Source organism: Aythya fuligula, chromosome 2 (genome assembly GCF_009819795.1).
Source record: "Aythya fuligula isolate bAytFul2 chromosome 2, bAytFul2.pri, whole genome shotgun sequence".
Taxonomy (NCBI): Eukaryota; Metazoa; Chordata; class Aves; order Anseriformes; family Anatidae; genus Aythya; species Aythya fuligula.
The window spans coordinates 84159640-84180811 of NC_045560.1; the positions used below are offsets into that span (position 1 = coordinate 84159640).

The 21172-nt window shown below is 41.1% G+C and overlaps 1 protein-coding gene across 1 annotated transcript in view; it reads left to right on the forward strand.

Annotated features, from left to right (window-relative positions):
* Nucleotides 1-2245: 2245 nt before the first annotated feature.
* The window catches only part of DAP (death associated protein), a 45429-nt gene continuing 26502 nt past the window's right edge, over nucleotides 2246-21172 (forward strand). Inside the window, exons 1-2 of the mRNA XM_032180957.1 lie at nucleotides 2246-2374; nucleotides 8448-8544. Coding sequence (XP_032036848.1) covers nucleotides 2320-2374; nucleotides 8448-8544 — 152 coding nt within the window. The 5' untranslated portion in view covers nucleotides 2246-2319. The remainder of the gene's footprint in view (nucleotides 2375-8447; nucleotides 8545-21172) is intronic.

Consider the following 21172-nt stretch of genomic DNA (forward strand, 5'->3'; position numbering starts at 1 on the left):
GGCCCATTACTTATGCAAATGAGTAATTATACGAACACGTAAGTACAACACCACCCAAGAATCTTCAGGCTCTGGAAGGCAGCAAAGATCCTTTCCTCTCCCTTTCGGCAGCTTGATCCTTTGGGTGTTGTTCCTGCCTGACCTACCTTTGGCCTTTCCTCTCTCCCTCTGGGCTTCCCATCCTAGCCACATCCAGCCAGCCAGCTTCCCTTCACTGCACAACAAGAGGTGTTTCTGCTCTCCCACCCTGGTACTCTCCCTGCTGCCACAATTCTCATTTCACCTCTCAGCCGCCTCCTACTCAACTCTTTCTCGTCACCTCCTTGTCCACCCAGGCCAAGTCCTCCTGCACCTTGGCATCTCTGTTTCTTATCTCTATTCCCCCATGCCAGTTCTTGCACCAGGATGATTTGCTTGGCAATCCCTGCTCCCAAATCTGACGCACAGCTGCATTTGCAGGAAATGCCCTGTTCCAGCCCTGTATTTCTGACACGTACTCAGGGTGGATGTTACGTTTTAGGAGTGAAGCCGCAGCAAGCCTTTATACAAGGACTTGTATTAACAGCAACATCCAAGTGTTGGAGCGTTATGAAATGTTGGCAGCTTTCCCAACAACAGCCAAGTACAACTTTGATGCAATGCTTCCTTGCAGCGCACCCCCACACATCAAATCCTTGCACTGAAATATGAAAGTATTACTGATTCTCGGAGGAAAAAAAAATTAATGTCATAAAGCACATTTTCTTGAATTTCACTTCTATAATGTTATCCTGGTTTAAATAAAACCTGCAACAGCAAAAAATCATACTGACTGCCATAACCAGCAGAGGGAATTCCAAGCCAAGCATACCTGGGAAAACCAAGAACAACCAAACACGTAATCTTTTCATTCAAATCAAGAGGAAAGTAGACAGGGAAACATTATAATCTCCATTTAGGAGATAATTCTGTCCTAGAAAAAGAATTATAATCTGAACAGACTTTGACAGAGACTGGAAGGGGAATTGGAGTAATTTGTGTTAGGCTACAGAGAAGGTGACAACTGAAAATATAATCTGAGACTTCAAAGTGCCGTATGTGTAAGGAAATTAAATTACCCGGCAGCAAAATGCAACAACTAAGTTACAGTATTTTGATAACATTTGTTCATGCAGACTGCTAAGGATACTATGATGTGATTATACTTTGGTCTGTTGCCAAAAATCCCCTCATGCCATTACCCATTACTTATATTTTGGCAAGGGTAATATAGTAATTGCAAAAAAAGACCTGCACCACATGGCTACGTTAATTTCCCTGTGGTACACCTGGAAGGCAGTATGACTGCAGCGCTTTTGAGGGGTTCAACTTGCAGCCATTACCTGCTCAGCTTTCGGGGGCTAGATTTCCTTACGGCAAGTTGTACGAGAAAACCCAAACAGCTTGTACGGTTTACGCTTTGCTGATAATATAATTGATTTCGGCACTGTGCTCAATACCTTTCCGTGTTGTTTTGATAGTGTAACCAAAGTGTTTGAAAAAAAAAAAAAAACAGACATCTTATATGGGTGTGAATAAGCGGGGTGATTTCAAAGCAAAAGGTACGGAGATCCGAGGTGCAAGCAAGATGAGCGTTGTACACGCCACTTAACATGTGTGTGTGGTTGGCAGAAGAAGGTGAAGGTGAAGGCCTGAGCTGCCGATGAGTCGCTGAGGAGACATTTCTTCTCAGAAAGGGTGGTCGGACATTGAACGGGTTGCCCAGGGAGGCGGTGGGGTCACCGTCCCTGGGGGTGTTCAAGGCAAGGTAGGACGTGGTGCTTGGGGACACGGTTCAGTGGGTGACATTGGTGGTAGGGGGATGGCTGGACCAGGTGATCTTGGAGCTCTTTTCCAACCTTAATGATGAAATATAAAGGTGCACTGCCCTCTAAAGCAGCAGGCGCTACCCAAACGCGGTTTTCAGAGGCAGGAACCGGCTACACAAACCGCGCGCGCGCAAAAAAAATAAAAAATAATAAAAAAAATAAAATGAAACCAGCAAGGCGGCGGCTTCACAGCGCTCACTTCACGGCGCAGAGGAAGCGCTGAGCCCCGGGCCCTGCCAACACCGAGAGCCTCCAGCCCCGGGCGGGGGGTCTGGGGGCTGCGGGCTGGGTCCGGGCTCCCCCCGCTCCGTGCCCGGGGAGGCCTCGCAGGGCCGGGCCGGGCCCGGAGCCGCCCCCACGGTGCCTGGGCGCGGCCTGGCGGAGCCCCGGGGCGGCCACGTTGACAGGGGGCGGGGAGCGGGGTCGGGGCGCTGCCAGCACCGCCAGCAGCAGCACCAGCACCGCCACCACCATGTCTTCGCCCCCCAAGGAGAAAGCCGAGACGCGGGCCGGACACCCTCCTGCCGGTACTGCCGCCGCCGCCCCGCTCCTTGCTGCGCTGCGCTGCTCGCCTCCGGGGACGGGGACGGGGCTGGGAGGGGGGGGACGCAGCGGGGCTGGGCGGGCAGGGGCTGCTCCGGCAAAGCCCGAGGTGAGCAGGGGGGAGGCGAGCTGCCAGACCCTGCCCCTGCCCCTGCCTCTGCCCCTGCCCAGCCCGGCCGTGCTGGGCAGTGCTCGGGCATGGGGAGCAGCCGGGCCTGCCTCTGGGGGGGCGGCCAGCCGCAGCTCCGCAGCACGGTGTGGCCGGGCTGTGCCTTGCTGCTGCTTGGTTTTCTTCCTCTTCATCGCTGCTTTATGAAAAGGGGAACCTCAGTCCCCTGCACCGGCAGCTTTTTCCTAGTTTGCAACGTTGCCTGTTACACAGCAGTCCTCGTACCCGAACTGAATTCTGCTTCCTTCCTATAGCGACCTGAAATTCCTTTAAATAGATTTTAAAAAAGCGAGAGGTAATCGCTTTCCTGTGCGTGGCAAACACAATTCAGCAGCCGAGTTAAACTGATCCCCTGGCAAAAGCGGAGTTGTCCCCCCTTCTGCAGCCTGCCCTGTCCCAGCCTTAGCCCGTTCCTGCCCTGCTGGTGAGCTGGTTCAGGTAATTAAGGCAAATTAATTTGCCAGATGTCGATGGTTTTTGCTGCTGTAGCTCCTCAATTTCACTCACTTTCAGGTCACTTTCGGTGTGAAGAAATTATTGAGATGTTAGAGTGGTGCAGCCAGAGGACACAGCTAAACCATCGGCTGACAGGGAGGAAGGATGAATGGCATCTATATCTAGTTAGTTGCTTTGGGACCATGTTATTTATTTTGTTGTATGTTTTCAAGTTTTGTTTCAAAACCTGTGTTTTTTAAACAGGGGGAATTTCTTTTTTTAAAGGCCTAGTTCAGCCTTCACAAGCCACCTTTAGAAACAACCAGTGCACAGTGCTCAGTTGTAATTGCAGTACAATACAGGTTTTCATTGCTGCCAGAGCATTTTAGTATTTTCTTTTCCCTATTAAGACTTGCATCCACATACGAGCTGAAGACCTTTGTACCTCTTAAGGTCTGTAGCAACCCTGAGGGTATTCTGTGGGTATGCACCAATTCCGCTTTGGAAGGGGATCACCAGCCCTGTCTTTGAGGCCAGAGACAACCCATGTTTTGCAGTATCCTCAAGGCATTCCTGCAGGAGGGTGGTTTTGAACTGGTTGGCAGAAGAAAGTCCCTCTGACGTGTTGTCCTTTTAACACTTTGAGAATCCACAATAAACGTGCTGACTAATGGCAGTTTATACTTACTGCACAGGCTGAAGCTGGGTTTTAATCCTCTATCCCAAGCCGTTTTAGATCCTCGAATAATAACGTAAAGCCATATGGCAGTTTGCACAGAAGTTTTAATAAAACAGAAGTAAGGAATTCTTGAGAACAACAACAAAAAATGACTGCTTGTATACAGCTGGAATAGCACTCATAAATAAAAAGGCTAATTCCTAGCAAGGCGAAGATGCAAATGGGGGAACTCTTGACTAATGGCTCGACAGCTCTGTTTTTGCTGCATATGGTTGTTTCTGTAATTAGGGATGTATTACCCCACTGAGTATGAATCGCGTGCATAAAAGTTAGGAAAGATTTGGATCGTGAAATTGAAGCTGAATTGACAAACTCATAGTATTTCACATGTGCTGTTAGCCTTCGCTTACTGACTGCATGCAGTCTGTTAGCTTCCTCTCCACATTGATCTTTCCCATGGGGGGTGAGGGGGAAAGACAAGAAAAACACTTGAAAATAGAAAGGATAATGAAATGGAAGGAAACCTTAAGACCCCAGGTTGGCAACAGGGTACATGAAGCGGCTTTGAACTCCGTTCTGAAACTTAATAAAGCTTAAGTTGGGACCCATATATATATATTTCCATCTGTCAGTAAGATCAATGCGTCCATAATACCATGCTGACTAGGTTTGTATGGCTTGCAGTCACTCTGCAAAGGGCTGTGTAATTACGCTTTCAGCTGTTCATTTCTTCTAATAGCTACTGTGGATGAATAAAGCAAGGTGATTGTATTAATAGTTTATTTATGAAGCTTTACAATAGATTCATGGAAATGGTTACGTGCTTTTGTTCTACATTTAAAAAAATAGCTCTAAGCCAGGATTTCTATGAAATAGTGGCATATAATAACTCTTACTTCTATTCTTGTTTTGTCAGACACTAATGTATGTTCCCTTAAGCGTGTGGAAGGGCTTGTTTAAAGTTTCCCTCAATATTAGCTTTTCATGCATCTTATAATAACAGATTCTATTATATTGATATGGTTCATGAGAAATAAATTCTGTATTAATATTTAACACTACGCTGAAGGAAAACAGGGAGGTGCTAAAGGTCTTGGTTGTACTGTTGATTTCTAGCACAGTGGGTGACTTCTCTTGCACCAGGAAGTTTGCCCAGAAGGGGCTGCCTCAGGCCATGACACTGAACATCACCTACCTAAATGAGCAGCGGCCAGGCAGCGGTGGTTCTGCAGGTACCTGGTGCTGTCTCTGACTTATTTCAGGAGTAAGTCTTGGAAACTAGGAGGAAGGAAGGGGTAAGTAAAATGAGAATGATTACTGATTCCAGAGCGTCTTAAATATTAATCGATTGACGTGGTTGCTTAATGCATTTCCAATAGGGTGTCTGGCAGAGGTGTACCCTTTAGAGGAACACAGGCTGCCAGTCACAGAATAAACAAGACGCTCCTGTCTGCCCCTCAAAGCAAACAAGGCAAGCGATAGCTAATAACCAAAGCTAAGCTGTCATCCAGCAACTAGGCAAACAGACTTCTGCTGTTGCTGGTAGCTGATCCCCTCTTTATTTCTCACCTTAGGAGCTGGTGGCTTCTCGTCAGCTCCCCACACCACCTGCAGCTGCTCCCTGGGCTCCTGCCCTTGCCGGGATTCCCCTCAGTAACTGCAGCCTGAGGCCCGTCAGTTCCCATCTTCAGTGCGGGAACTGGCGTCTTCCCACCCCCAGTCCAATTGTTGACACGTTCCTGTTTTGGGCATTTATTTTTGGCAGTGTTTTGGAAGGTGATTTCTCAGTTATTTAAATCCTTTTTCCGCTCCGTGAAGGATTTGCTGTAGGAAAATCTGAGCTCATGTTCTCTTAAGAATAACGTTTAAGCAACAAAATGACTGTAGTAAGCATCTGTGAAGCTATCAGGTAAAAACCAGGCAAATAAGAAATAGATGAATCCTCTTAATCCAAGAAAATCTCACAAATGGAGCATTTTTTACTTTAGGTTGGTGCATATAATCATTTCTTCTCTGCCCAACACTGGCACGTAGCTGGGTTGAAATCTGTTGAAAACAGAAGTGATTTATGTGGCAAAGAGATGCTTTCTCTTCTGAGGCGGAGTCTTTTGAAACCAGATTGGGTATGGCTGTATTGTATCTTGGGTGGCATAGATGCACCTCAGCTCCACATACAGGATGTTTATATAAATATTTCACTTTTGTTCTCAGACATTCAGATTATTACTGTACTTGTTAGCTGGATTCTTCTTTTAGTTTCCAGATTTGCACAGTAACCCTGGGTTACTGAAGATCATTCAATTATGCACCAATGTGCTTCTAGATGACTATGTCAGTAGATATTAGTGAGGGGGAAAAAGACCCAAACCTGTTGCACTGGTCACTTGCTATCATGCCTTTTAATCGTCTGCTTATTTGTTTTTTAATCCTTCGTAACTCTATCTGCAGAAAAATCTGATGGTGTTAGCTGGATGTCCTTGCGAGTGACAAATAGCAAAAACAAGGGGTTGGTGGCCTGATGATAGATTATGTAGGCAGGGAGGGATTTTGGCCAGCTAAGTTAGTGCTAAGTCCTTGGGTGTTGTTTCCCTTAGTTCTCTGTTAGGTGGCGAAAAGCTGCAGAGTGGGAGCGTGCAGGTGTTGTCTGGAAATGCTGTTTTGTGACCTGGCAGATGGGCAATAGCATCTTCCACAAAAAAAGTGATTTTAAATTGAGCTAAGAGGAAGTGATTGTGCAATGCTTTGAGTCTATAAACTACTGCTAATAAAAAAATATTGAAGGTAAAGTAAAACAAGTGCTGCAAGTAAGGATTTTAGGATTTTTTTTGCAGATTGATGCTGTCCCATCAGATTGTAGATTAAAAATAAATCATTTCTATAGCCTTGTACTCTTTTTAGTTCAATTGATAGGTTTTCTACAGACTGCAGATGAATACTTGGATTTGTAAAAGCATAAGTGTTTAGATGTAGTTTATTTCTGTCTCAGATGTGGCATACAGTGTCAGCTATTTAGATGATCAGTCTTGCTCTTATTCTAGCTTGTGAATGTATCAAGCACTTTGATTAAGTTAAATGGAGGCATTAGAACAGGACAGCACTCGACAGAATTCAGCGTTTGCTTTTATGAGCCAACTTGAATGCATAAGGACTTTGCATCAGGAAAAAATAATAGGGATTTTTATTTTTGTGCCATCTCTGAAGTTACGTTTATTTGATACCTCATCTTTCTGCCTTTCCCTGTGCCATGTCAACCATTTCACAAATTTAAGTATTGTAGATTTTATGCTGGAGAGAATACAAAAGCGGTTAATACGTTGCGTGTTTGTTTCGTTTTGTGGTTTTTTTTTGTTTTTTTTTTTTTTTTCAATGCATGATAATGCCATAATTTTTATGGTCTACAGAAGTTGTGTTTTTTTTCCCCTCTGTTAATTGCTTGTCTTTAAGGTCCTTTATCAAATCAGAATTCTGTCTTTCACATATCACAAAGCTTAAAAATATCTTTAACAAATCCAGGGACCAAACGTGTGGTTCTTCTTGGGGCAGGTCACTTTCCCTTTGTTTCCTTCCCTGAAGCAGGCTGTGAAACCTGTGCCCGGGAGTGTCTGCTCGTCCCAGCTCTGAAAAACTAAGTTAAAAACTAAGAACTTCATCTGCTCCTAGGCTTCAGAGATTGGTATTGAGTGAGGTGCCTTAATCTCTCTGTGGCTGGGTACAAAAGGGCTGTCAGAGGTCCCAGCCTCCCCTAACCACACACAGGCAAGCTGCTTCAGCTCCTTTTCAGTCACCCACTTCTGTGCTGTGGCAGTGTGTGATGCCCGTGGCCTTTCCAGCACAAACCAGCACATCTGTAGGTGTTCTCATTGACTTTTGGCTGCCCGAGGGGTTTTCTGGCTGGTTACTCGTTGCAGTGTTGTAACTAATCCAGTTAGCTACCAAGATGCCTCATACATCCCGTGTTTCACTGTAAGCACCTATAGCAATAGCTGAAGCACACAAAACCCTGCAGTATTAAAACAGAAAGCAGGTCAAAACCATCCTGCCTGTTGCTCCACTTTGTAGCTGCAGTGTTAAAGTCTGGGTTTAGCTCCTATTTCAAATTTAAGCATCACTGTGGATAGATGACGAACATCAGTGGATTTGCTTTCGCTTCTTGTTTTGTGTCTCAGAGAGATTCTTTTGTGTTTGCATCACTTCTAAAACTAAATCATGACAAGGATCTGAAATGTGGTAATTGTTCTGCAAAATTAAAAGCTCTGTTCTAAATGCAAGTTAGCAGGCCTCCTAAGCTTTGCTTTTTACTGTGCTGTTTACAAAATATGACTATATTATAGCTGTAGTTTGTAACTTGAAATGACAAATGAGATTCCTCAGCCCTTCTTGTTTTATGAGAGTATTTAATTTTCGAGTTTGTGGACTTTTGTGTAGTGTTATGCAAGCCATCACCTTGGTTTCTTCTGATGGCTACAAGTTAACAGAGGTGGGGGGAAGAGTTAAAACAGAGTTGAGTTTTCTAAAACTGTTGAAAGTGGGTGATAAAACAAGCTTCTGCCTCTCAGGATGAGTGGAGATGGCAGATGCAGGCCTGAAGTAGCTGCTCCTTAGATTTGCCACTTCTAAACAGCTTGGGCCCCTTTCTCAAACTGTGATTATTATTAAATTACTGTGCAAAATACAGTGTGTATGAGGGGGATGTGTCACCCTTAAAAGTGTTGTTCTTTGCATACACTGGTTTGACTGAGACTTGTTGTGTCTTTCTCCATTATTTTTTTTCCAGTGAAAGCAGGGGGGATGCGGATTGTGCAGAAACACCCACACAATTCTGATGCCAAAGAAGAAAAAGATAAGGATGACCAAGACTGGGAAACCAGCAGGTGAGCATTTTGTTTTCGTGCATATGCTGCAGCTAATTTCCATCACCTTGAACGTTATCAGCAGTTTTTCCTTGCAGATAGTAAACAAATGGTACGGATGGCTGGTATCAAAATCGATTTCAAGCAGTAGCAAGTTGTATGTTCTTTTGAGATATTTGGGGAATTTAGGTATTTTTCCCTTGTCAAGCCTCCTTTATATGATTCTGTCAGGTAAGAGAAGGATAGAGGGGAAAAAAATGCAGTTAAAGAAAGACATCAACTTTCCTAAAAATCTCTGAACATCATTTCAGACTGTGCAGAAACAGTCTGGGTTCATTTGGACACAAGCATTAGACCGTCAGCCTACATATCCCACACGTGAAGTCTTCTTGCCATGTGCTAGTTGATTCCTTCTGCTGTTCAGTTCATAATCCCTCTTCTGAGTGGTATTTGATAATATGGCAGTCAAAGACAAGTAAAAATCAAGTCATTAATATTAGCCACTTTTATTTATATGGTAATTTCACTTTTGGTGCTGGAGGATACCAAGAGAGACAGCTGCTACACGGCAAATCTAAGTAGAAATGAAGGCAGGAAAGGTTCGACAAAGTAAGCTATGTGTTTATACAAAAGCTTTCTTTTTTTTTTTTTTTCTGTTTTCCTTGGCTTATTGTTTTTCTTTGTAGCCAATAATATATTTACCCCAAATCCTTATGTAGTAGCATTGCTTTGTCCTTGCAATTTGCTCAAGGCAAAAAAAAAAAAAAAAAAAGCATAGCTATTCTTGTACTTTGGTAAGTAGGCAGACTTACATAATGCTTATTTAACATCTAGAACAATGGTAAGAAAATACAGGCGTTGTGAAAATGTCTGTGAATAAAACTAATTTATTTACTACATCAGAATGTGAATAGGAAAGAAGTGACATGTTTATGTGAAAGAGAAAGTAATTTTAATTTATATATTTAAATGCAAACTAAACTTTAACCAAATTAGTCATCTTGTAATTCTGCTTAGTGGAACTTAAGTTGCAACAGAGTTTGTATTGCACTTGAGTTTTGTCCAAAGGAAGAGATTGTATTTTGTAGTTAAATTTGGGAATGCATGCTTTTAATTACGGTATGTTTTATACCTGCCATTTCTTCCTTTTTCTTGGCATGCCGGTGTTGTGTTGAGGCAATCTCATTAGGATCCAAATGAGAGGACTTTTTGTGGCTGCTCGCAGATCTAAACCTGTAGTACAGCATAGCTATCTGCTTTATTCATTTCTTCAAACAAGTTTATCACTTTCGTCTCTCAGTCAAACAGTGTAGGGAAAAGTTAAAGTTTTACCTTGATATATTTGGCTGTGCCTGGTCGGGCAAGTACTGTGGCACAGTAAAAGCAAATCTACAGAGGGAAAAGATGTACAGAAAGAAACAGTGCTGGGAACTTAATGTTCACACACATGTGTTCTGGAGATTAGTTAGCCTGGTTCTCTGCTCCAGATGCCAAATAATAGCTGGCACGTATGAGGTGTGTCCTTGGAGTTCAGCTTTCTCTGCAGCAAGTCCAGGTCAGGTGCCCCGAGATCAATCCATGATGCAAAACAGAGCACAGCCAACAGAATGATTAGGAGGGGAAGTCCATGGTCTTAAATAAAAGGTTGGCAAATACATGCCCCCTATTAATACCATAAAGCTGGTCCAGGAGCAATTTTTGTGCCTAAAGGAGAGTAGAAAGTTGAATGATTTCTGGAGCTACTTCATTAACTAGGGTATAGTTAGCTGTTGCACCTCAAAATCCATTGCATTAGCCATCCGATCGATTCATTGTCAAAATACACGCTTAGACTCTGCTTTTTACTTTGGTTTTCTTGTAGATAATCCTTTATCTGTCCCTTAGGCACTCATATGCATACAATTATTCTTGAGCATGTGTTTTAATACAAACAGCTTTGGTCTGAATTTCCTTTCTTTGATTTAAATCAAAGCTATAGGCAGAAAAAGCAAATTCCATGGGCCATAGTACATAAAGCAGTTGGCCAATTTTAAATTACATGGTTGCAGTGTGCCCTCTGCTTTCATTCTGGGAGGTGCAGTCCCTTAGAGTTTCTCTGACTGCTCATGGCGATCCATGGTGATGTTCTAAAACATTTGTATTTCTGATGCCAATGGAGAGAGGTTTATCAGCACGGGTAGAAGAAGCCACTAGCCGCCTGTTCTGGTTTCTCTGGCATCAGTGTAGCTTTTGGTCACTGCTAGCTGGTCTTTTATGTCTCCTTGCTAAGCAGAGGAGGAGAGCAGATGTTTAACTTTCTCCTGTTACATTTTCAGTCTGCCATTTTAAGACAACAATTTTAAGGTAGTATTTTTGATATGATGCAATCTGTGCTCCCTGTTGCATTCAAAGTCAAAAGAAACAGTAGACCTTCAAGCAGTTCTTACTAGGTGATACTGTCAGCTGACAACAAAAAATAATAAAACACAGTAACAATTTGTGCATGTTAAGAGGGAGGCTAAGATTGACCTAGTGATTATTTTAATCTCACTGTAGGCTTAGTTAAGGACAGAATAGTGGAAATGGCAATAAATTGCAGCAGCAGATTTCAAATTCTTTCAAAATTCCCTGGGAACTCTAAGAATGTGTCCTGTCTGAGGTTGCACATCAGCATGGGAATCTAAATAGTTGCTGAGTGAAAAAGCTTTCTCAGCTAGAGCTCATAAAAGTACCTGTTGCTTTTGAGACAGAGAACATTGTTTTTGCAGTGTTTTTGCAGAATAAGGCATTGGGTTCGTGTTCCTAGCATTGATATAAGCAAAGCTGAGACAGGTAGCTGAAGTAACTAACAGTGCAGTGACAAAGATGCCTTTAAAATAACATTCACCATGTAGATCTTAAATAATTCTTTCTTAGTTACTTAACACCTTGCAATCCAGTTACTGTAATTTACTTTGCAAAGTATTCTATTCGGTCTTGGTTTCTAAAATAAAAATGTTATGACAACCTGCCGTTTTATGGTAGGTTGACTTGTCATCGTGGCGGTTTGTGATTCCTTAAAACAATATGTGGTAAGACGATCTTATACTAATTTTAAATTCTTCCTACAAGACAATTCTCAGCCTTGAATGGTAATGGAAGTATTTTTATATGTCTGCTATAAATAAAGTTCTACTTAGAGGAATCGCTGGATCTGATTATATGGAGAAGAGCACAGTGAAGGAAGGGAAGAGGTGCATTGCTGGATTTAGGTAAACTAAAAATCACGTGTTCATGGCATCCAAAACCAGTGGCACCACTGTGGTCAGGATGTCAGCAGTGAACTTGAATGTGAGGGTGAGTGAGGTCTGTGGCCCACATGTTCTTTAGGACAACAGTGATTTTTGATCACAATGATTTTGATCAGCTTGGTTGGAGATAGTGTACTGTCTGGATGAACTTTGGTGTGATCATGTATTGTTTTTCTTGTGTTTCTGTAATTGCTTAAGACTTGCATTGACTTTTTAAAAAAAAAAAAAAAAAAAAAAAAAACTGCACCAGATATGGCTGCAGTTTTGATTGACAGTCATACTGATTACATACTGCTGGAAAGTTTTGTGCTACTGGATGAAGGTGAAACAATTAGCAGTAGGGTTATGAGTAGAAACCGTCATTTTTCAGGACTGTTTGTCATTTGGAACAAATAGGCTGCTCGTAATTCAGGACTTTATTAGAATGCATGTTTAACTGAGATTTGTAACGTCGTGCTCAGTCCTGTGCCAAAATCTGCCTGTAGCCATAATAAATACTGAAAAGCAGATAACTTGACGTAAGAATTACTCGTTCAGTTTTCGCACAACAGCTTCATTTAACTGTCACTCCAGGACCTCAGGAAGAAGAAACTATAATCATATATTGGTATCTGGATGGTTTCAGAAAAAGTAAAGCAAATCTGGCTCATTTTGTTCTGTAACAAACAGGATAAACTGCAAAGCCATTCATGACTAAAGAGTGTTTCCTTTTCTTTTGTTGTATTTCTAATACAAACTGGGGTAATTACAGGGATCTAATTACTGAATATAAATGCAGTAGTGGTATTTCAGTATACATACGTAAATTGTATGTGGTTTGTATCTTCAGCTTACCTGGAAATTGTGAATCTAGCATAACGTCTGACTTTCCCCTGAACTATGGAAAGAATAAATTATGCAGCCTGGATTTTAATTCAGTTTAGGATCTGGGTATTGGCCTTGGCTGTATTTATTGTGCAATAGAACAAGAAAAATTGAAGAGGATAATCTAGAACATGGGGACTCAAAAGCAAAACCATGCTAATGAAGCATATGGGTGACCATATGTCAGAGAGAGCCTGTCTCTGTTCTTACTCAGTTTCACAGTGAGAGAGGAATTGTTGAAGGTCCCTGTCATTCTTCAGGTCTCTCTGTTATTTAAGCCTGAATATTCTAGTTAAGCTACACATGCTTTTTTTTCTTCCAGAAGTGCAGTGGAAATCTTTTAAGTCTAGGCTGTGGCTTTATACTTTCATTCAGAAATCAATTTGTTTTTCCTTTCCCTCGCTTAGCCTTCTTGTAACTGACAAGAAGTAAGCTGCAGGCAATATTTCCATTTTTCATTTGCCACTGAAGAGTCTGCTGTCACTGAAATATTTATTTTTTTGCCATGTAGTGTCCCTTGTTATGCAAACTTCTGACAGAAAAAAAAAATATGATACAACTAAGCCATTAGAGCAGACGTGTATACTTCTTTACACCCTAAATATGGGAAGGCTGGAAATTATTTCTGTTCCTTGTTACTTCACCCTTTTCTGGTTATTTTAACTGGGGCAGGAGCTGTAGAGTCTAAGTCTTGACCCTTCAGTTTTGAAGCAGCTGCCATTCACTGTAGCCAGGAACTGGAAATGACATCTGGTGTTCAGTTCACTTGCACTGGCTTGTAGGAGGTAATTAACATCATGGGTGAAGATGTTTCAGTCCAATTTGTGCTAATATTGTCTGTGTTAGAGACAGAGATGCTTGACAGAAGGAAACCTTGAAAGTTCTAACTAAAAACAAAAGAGAGAGAGAGAATTTACAGCTTGTTAAGCACAGAAACCAGAGCCCTGTGAACGTGTAGCACTGCTGCACATGCTCAGAATGAATAGCGCATTAGTGTTTGTCTCATTTAGTTCACCAACATACACTTGAACAAACTCTATGTTCCTATATCTATAAAAACAAAACGCTGGAAAAATGGGCATTGATTTAGTGTAGCGAATATTCAAAACAATTTTTTTTTTTAAGAGGTGGAGTAGGACAGGCTCTATCATCTGCTTTAATTTTTTGAGAGGAAAATCTCTGGGTAGGTCGAGGATTGACTGGGACTCCTTTTCTGGCAACAGTGCCACCTTGTTGCCTTAAGAGGCCCCTTGTGCTACTGTGCTAGTGGAGACAGCTCTGAAGGAGTAAATTGATAGTATGTACAAGCATTAGTCATCTACATGCAGTTTCTTTTCTTTGACAGTATTCACATTTCTTTTACCACTCTTTTTCCTGATCTTTTGGGGGCCTCATTCTGTTACCTCTGCAAGCTAGGTTGGCTTGATACAAAGTTTATGTACAAAGAGTGAGTTTTCACATGGTCAAGCAAAAAACCAAAAAACTATTTAAATTAACTGTATGGGTACAGTGGATATGACTCCTGAGGATTTTATTCATGTCTTCGGTCTTTTAGCTCTGATTACTTAGGTATGGAATTTGGAGGCAGTTAGCCTTAGAGAATGAAATGTCTGGGGATAATGCAATGGAAAACGCAACCTGGCTGCAAATGCCATGCTTGCAGTTTCTGGAAAAGATGCAAGCTTCAGCAAACGTTGGGCATTATCTCCTTTTCATAAAAGAATTTGCTGTGACTTGAACTTTTTCTTTACTTGGTTAAATATTCCAAAGAGTAGAAGGAAGTTCTGCTGCAAAAAGGCTGCAAAAATCTGCAACTATAATTTTGTGATACTATTAAGCAGAGAATAGAACATCTTAGCACAGTGAGGGAAAGTAGCTTTCAACTTCTCAAAGACATCTTTCTTTTCACAAAAGATGGTACTTTATGTTGTTTTGTTTTGATCCCCCCATCCTCTTCATCTCTACTTCAGTCTTAAATTTGCTTCACAGTAAAGAGAACAGCTTCTTACACATCACATTCTTCTCCTCTCCATAAGTGGTACTGCTCTCAACATATTTTCCCACCTCCTTCTTCATTTTCATGTCTTAATCTTTTGCATAGTGCTTATGATTAACTTTATTAGGCTTGAGCATCTGTTAATCCATGCATAATTTGTTTAATTATGAAAACAAAAACAGTATTAGCAATGTTCATGCAATTGTTTCAGGACAATACCTTCTCCAGATGACAAGTCACTAGGAGAAGTAGCAAAATAATTACCATGACCTGTGTTGAACCTTATCAAGTGCATGTATGGTTATAGATTCAACTATAAATACAAAAATAGCATACATAATACTGATTTTCAAATGCAGAACTTTCGTAAAGCAAGAAAAGAGTTTGTGAATATCTCTGATTCAGTGAAAACATCTGTGCATGTTGGGAATGGAAGAGAAGCTAAACGAGATTGTGAATGAAGCATTCTCTTACAGAAAGATATGAGTTTACTGAAACACTGTTGCGTGCTTCCAGTATTTCTTGATGCTTGAAGCAGTAAGTTGATAAATCCATCAATGTAAGTGCTAGTTATGGTATTATATGGATAGCTCTTTGCATATTCACCAAGTACTGTGTGCATGTGTGAAAAGAACTAAGAAAAGATCTGATGTTTCCCCCCCTCAAAGTGAATAAGAAGATACACCATCCATCTCAGTGAGAGCAGGGTTCAGTCCCAAAGAAACATATGTTGTCTTATGAAATTAGCTAGAAAGCTGAGTTGAATTGTCAGCCAAGCTGGTATAAGAAAATGATTTTAGAAGAATGAAAGCCTGTGATTTGTATTCTGTGTGATGAAGAAAGTGAGAAAAGCTTAGTCATATGCGGGAGTAAAATGATCTGAAGGGAAGTAGTGCCTTGAGTGACATAGCTTATTTAGCACGACACTGTGTCTGTACAAAAAGTAAAATACCTTAAGCCAATAACTTTAGCAGTTATTTTGCATTGTGCTTTTCTCTTGGTTTCTTTCCAAAGTAGTGCAATACATGGAATGAAGGTCACTCTGCTAATTTGAAGGCAGAAAACAATGTTGAAAGATGTATTACATAGGCATTATAACACACAGGAATCTCCAAACCCAACAGTATAATCAAATGTTTTTCATTATGCCAACTAAGCCCAAATTGTTGTTATTTAAATATGCGGCAACTCTGGGGGCCTTTCTGAAGCTAAAGGTATGAATTTCTATGAAGAAAAAGCTGCCAAAGGACCAGATGCTATTCATTTATTTAGAATCAAAAACCTATGTTTGAAGTGAAATTGCCATGAGCTAAAAATGAGTAGGAGGTGTGACTGACACTATGTGTGCCAAGGGGGGCTCTAGTTTTTCAAGTAGCACCTTCCTCTCCCTTGTTAAGTTTCTTCTGCCTCAACTGTGTCAGGCACTGAATGCTGAAGCAATTGAGCATTAAAATAAACTTAGGATTTATCTTTAAAAAAAAAAAAACTGTCATTGGGCAAAACAGAAAGGAATTTCACTCAGCTGCTTCCAGGACACTGGTACCAGAAGCCAGAAAGGCATGAGAGAATTAAAGAAAACATTGAAAACACTTGCTGTATCATCAGAGTTTTATTTAGTCTGCTGTTGCAGTTGATAGAGCTAGCTGTTCCATTGCAGCAGATTACTTGCCAGGAAGGCGTTTGCTGCAGTAGACTTGCTGCCTTCTGACTTTATTGTAATATTTATACGATTGCAGTTTGGTCAGAGGCATCCTGTTAAACTGCAACTAGCAAAAAATACTTAAGCAAGATTCACATAAATCTTAATTCTAATGAGTTCGAGTTTCTTTGGGACTCATTCCTTAGCATGTATGCAGTACTGTAAGCCTAGGACTGCTAATGCATTGAAAGAGGAGATGCTTTCGTTGCTGTGGAGTATGACCAAATTCCAAGACATAGTCTCTAGGTTTAGATGCTGTGAGTTTTCTTTAATACAAAACAATATACAAGTTTTTTTTTTTTCTTCTTCTTAAACTTTAGGTTTGATTGCCGGTGAGTTCTTCCTTGACTTCGGTTTTGGCACATCAATACGTGGGTCAGCACCTTAACTCATCTAGGCTTTATTTAGATTTGTTTCCATTATCTTTAATCTGCAGCATAAATTTAATATTAATTCTTTCCTTCTTTTTTCAGACTACAGTCACATGCATAAGTACAGACTGAGCTTTTGTATCAGAAAAGAGAGAAGAATGAAAATGATCATTAAAGCAAAGGGAATAGGAGCCTCAATTTATACAATTTCGTTTGATTTCTTCTTTTTTAAGATAAAGGGAGGTATGAGTTGCAGTGTTGGTTGATGATTCATGATCTGCCAAACACAGCTTGATTAAAAAGAGAACAAAAAAAACCCTAACATCACGTTTTAGCTTTCGAAATATGGAAAAGGAAGGAAATGTTAGAGTAGCTGAAAAAAAAAAATTAAAAATCTTGCAGAGGTTTTGTACAGATTTGTCTGTTTTTTCAGTTGAAGACTGAGAAAACCTGATAAATATAGATGAGAAACTTAAGTATCATGTTAGTCTAACTAGCATAGTCTCTGCAAATAAATCCTGCAGTGAAGCTAGTCGGTCTTTGGATAGATGGCAAGGCATGGATGTTTTTGATCTAGAAGTTTAATTTGGTTCTGTACTCCTTCGTGTACTTTGATTTCCGTAAAGTAAACTGTTGGAATAGATGAAATGCCAGTGTATGTGAAGAAACCTTAAAAATATGCATGTGGAATACAGTTGCTGTAATTCAGTGTTTGGTACTTGATGTTCATGACTTGCTACTTGGTAATGAGCTTCTCTGCGTGTCCTCCTTAGTGCACTCCTGGTGTGATAATTCTCATTTAGGGTGCAAGTCTCTGGTGCATCTGTTGCAAGGCATTTTGAAATAATTTGGAAATGATGTTTTGGAGACAGTGTCCTCAAAGTGTTCCTATTTGATTGGCAGAGTAAACACTGACTTCTGTGGTAGCACTCGTGAACTAGTAATTACAGACAATCTTATAACTTTTCAGAACTGATGTCCGTCACTTACTCACATAGTAGTTGGGACCAGAGACACTTCTCCAACATCGTTAGAAAGTAAATCCTTTTAAGCTAGGGCAATAGAAGCATTTCCTGAGGCAAGAATTGCATTCTGAAGACGTTTGGCCTCTTACCTCTGGGAGTGCTAGCCAAGCAAGTGCTGGAAGCCTGCTTGTTATGTGGCTCGTACTGCGTGCTGGGAACCAAGCCAAAACCTCCCAGTTCAAAGTGCATACCTGGCCTGGAGCTGCCACGGTGCAGCAAGGCAGTGCCCCCAGTCCCACAGCAGGGACAGGGGGTCCTGGGGCAGCTCCCATTGCAGCCAGGTGAGGTGGTGGGTCAGGGCTGGGGTCTGCCTGGGAGCAGAGGTCAGCGAGCTGGGCCTCATGGCGGCCTGCAGCTCCCTCATGAGGGGAGCGGAGGGGCAGGCGCTGAGCTCTGCTCTCTGGGGACAGTGACAGGACCCGAGGGAATGGCATGGAGCTGGGACAGGGGAGGGTCAGGCTGGGGGTTAGGGAAAGGGTCTGCATCCAGAGAGTGATCAGGAACTAGAACAGGCTGCCCAGGGCAGTGGTCACAGCACTGAGCCTGCTGGAGTTCAAGAAACATTTGGACAGTGCTCTCAGACACATGGTCTGATTTTTGGGTGGTCTGTGTGGAGCCAGGAATTGGACTCTATGATCCTTGTAGGTCCCTTCCAACTTGGGATATTCTGTGATTATACTCAAAAATTTCACTAACAAAGGTTGTAAAAACAAAACAAACAAAAAAGTTGGTTGAAACAAATTGGTATCTTGTACCAATATTTTCAAAGTGCATTTGAAACAGCCTTCATGGGCAAAGGCTCTCCCTTTTAGAGAGCCTGATCACTGCATTATCTGTTAAGTAAACAGCTTAATGAGTGATTGTAGAGAAGATGGGGGTGGATTTTTCCCAGCAGTCCACAGTGAGAGGCAAGGATTGCAAATGGCAGCAAAGGAAAATCTGACTAGGTATTAGAGGGGGGAAAAAGATAATCTGTAATGATGATGGTGTCCAGGCCCCGAAGATGTCTGGAGATTTTCAGAATCCTTCTTGAAGGTATGCAAAAATTGACAGGTCAAGTCACAGTAATGTTGCAGCACTTGGAAGTGACCAGCCCAACCTTCTGCTGCAAGTTCCTTGCAGTCTATCCTGTAATACTATGAAATAAGAAGGACCTAACAGAAGTAGCAGTAAATCAGGTCGAGAGGTGATGTGCGATGCTTTTATTTGCCCTCTTCCATAACACAAGACAAATATCCAGTGAACATAAAAATATTGAACATGTGTCCATTCTCAGATAAGCTAGAAAGAAATGACTGAAGTTTTTTTGGTAGGTCTCCTAGCAAACTGATCTATGTGTAGAGAATTTTTTATGATCATGCATCACAGCAATGTGAGAAGCTGATAAAGATTCCTTCAAGTGCACTGTAGTCTCTGTATTGCCTCACACATGGTAACACTTCTGAGATGCTTGCAGTCTGATTACTGTCTGAAATGTTCATGTGGTACCTTGCCATCTTTGCTAGATTCCTGTCTCTGGTATGGTAGTAGGAAAAGAAAGAAAGATGGAGTTAGAAATAGTGTGCTGTGAGCAGGGTAAGACAACTGATAAAATACTTGAATCTCTCTGTTCTGTAGCAAGAGCTCTGCTTTTGTTAGAAGCTTTAACCTTTGAGCCCTAATCATGGGCTAACACAATTTTATGCTAGTTAACAGATAAAATTACTCAAATCTAGGCTGCAGCCAGAAAGCGAATCATCCTCTTCCCCTTGCATCCACCTGCAAGGAAGAGTTTCAGTGCAGAAAGATGCAGAAGTTGACTTTGTCAATAAGTTTAACAGTAGTCTGTGCAGATGTGTTGGTTCTTACTTAAGTTAATGAAGCAAATGTGGCGTTTTGGTTTTGTCTGTAAATCCTAAATAGTTTTATTCTTCAGTACCTGGCATGCAATAAATATTGCTGCTGAACTTGATATTTTTCAATGCATTGTGCTGTAAGAGTGCTCTGAGGAGGTCGTAAAAATCTGACATACTCCAAATCTGTTAAAGAGACAGATCAGCTTTGTAAGATACTCTGGAACTTCCTGTCTAAGAGAGTGTAAGGACTGAGTTGAGACAGATTATATCTACAGTTAGTACTTTAATTATGTTGTTTCCTAGTTTGGTGAAATGTCAGATGACTGGGTAGCTTTTAACTGTATTTTTAGATGTCCAAGCAAAAAAATGACAGAAGCATGTTTGAGAAATGTGATGTCATTGCAAGTGAGAGCTTTGCAGGGTTTAAAAAGACTTAAAATAGCAATATTTATAGTATCATTTATGTATCAACTGTCCTAAAAGAAAAAACAAAAACAACTTACATGTGATATAGAAGGAATACATTTCCTTATCAGATTCTTACATAATTTGCTAACTGCTGTGTGTCTGACACTTTTTCCTGAGGCAAGATGAGCCTGTGAATGAAAGGGAACACTGGCTGATGCTAAATGAAAAAGAGGAAATCTTTAAGGCTAATTTTGCTAGTATTTCTCTAAGTGTTTCTTTTCATTTAGATATGGGAAGACAGCTGTCCTTCAGTGTCCTTAATTTCTGGTAGCTAAGTGGCCACTGTCCTCGTTGTGTTACTTTGGTTCTTGTTGCTCTCTCTCCTGGAGCAGCTTTGTAGATCTCAGCTGCAAAAGCATTGAGGGCATTGATAATTGCCTTCAATGAATCTGGCTGAGGATAAACAATGAAGTATAGAGGACACTGTGTTTGTTAAGCATCAGCTCCTCAGAGTATAGTGTCATCCTCCCTTAGTAGACTAATGTAGAAGTTCTCTCTGTCATTCTATTTTTATAAATTATTAGCTGCTACACTAGTGAATTATGGGGAGCCATAAGTCTAGATTTCATGTCCCTTTCTTTAGGGATGGAGGAAGGGAAGTCTTCATTTTGTATACCACCTAAGGGTAAGTTAGAGCTTTGCTGTGTTCACGGTAAGAATTTGTGGGATGACAGGAAGAACAAAGTCACCTAGTAGGAAGAGGCTATTGCAAAAGCTGTGTGCTTGGTGAAGGAGGTATTTCGAAAGAGAAGAGATGTTTTAGTTAATTTAACACATGTTCTTTCATCAAGGAACTGCCTGTCAGGTTTAATTTGAAATGAAACTAATTGTTAGGCTGACAGCTTGATGTGCTGGGAAACTCAATACATGGGTACCAAAATTGTTTTCAGCTGTATTATCTAACTGTTGTTTGACTTAATGAGAAAGGAAGAGCTGAAACATGCATGTTTTCAGGAATGAGTGCCTATAAATTGCACTTCTGTAGAAATAATGTAAGTTTTTGTACTCTTTTCATCAAAGGCTTTAAAAACTGTTTTGTTTTGTAATCTTTGCTAACTAGCGCAAGCATAAAAATACTGCTAGTTCTGGTGACATATTAGTATGTTTAGCCCTATGTTTTTG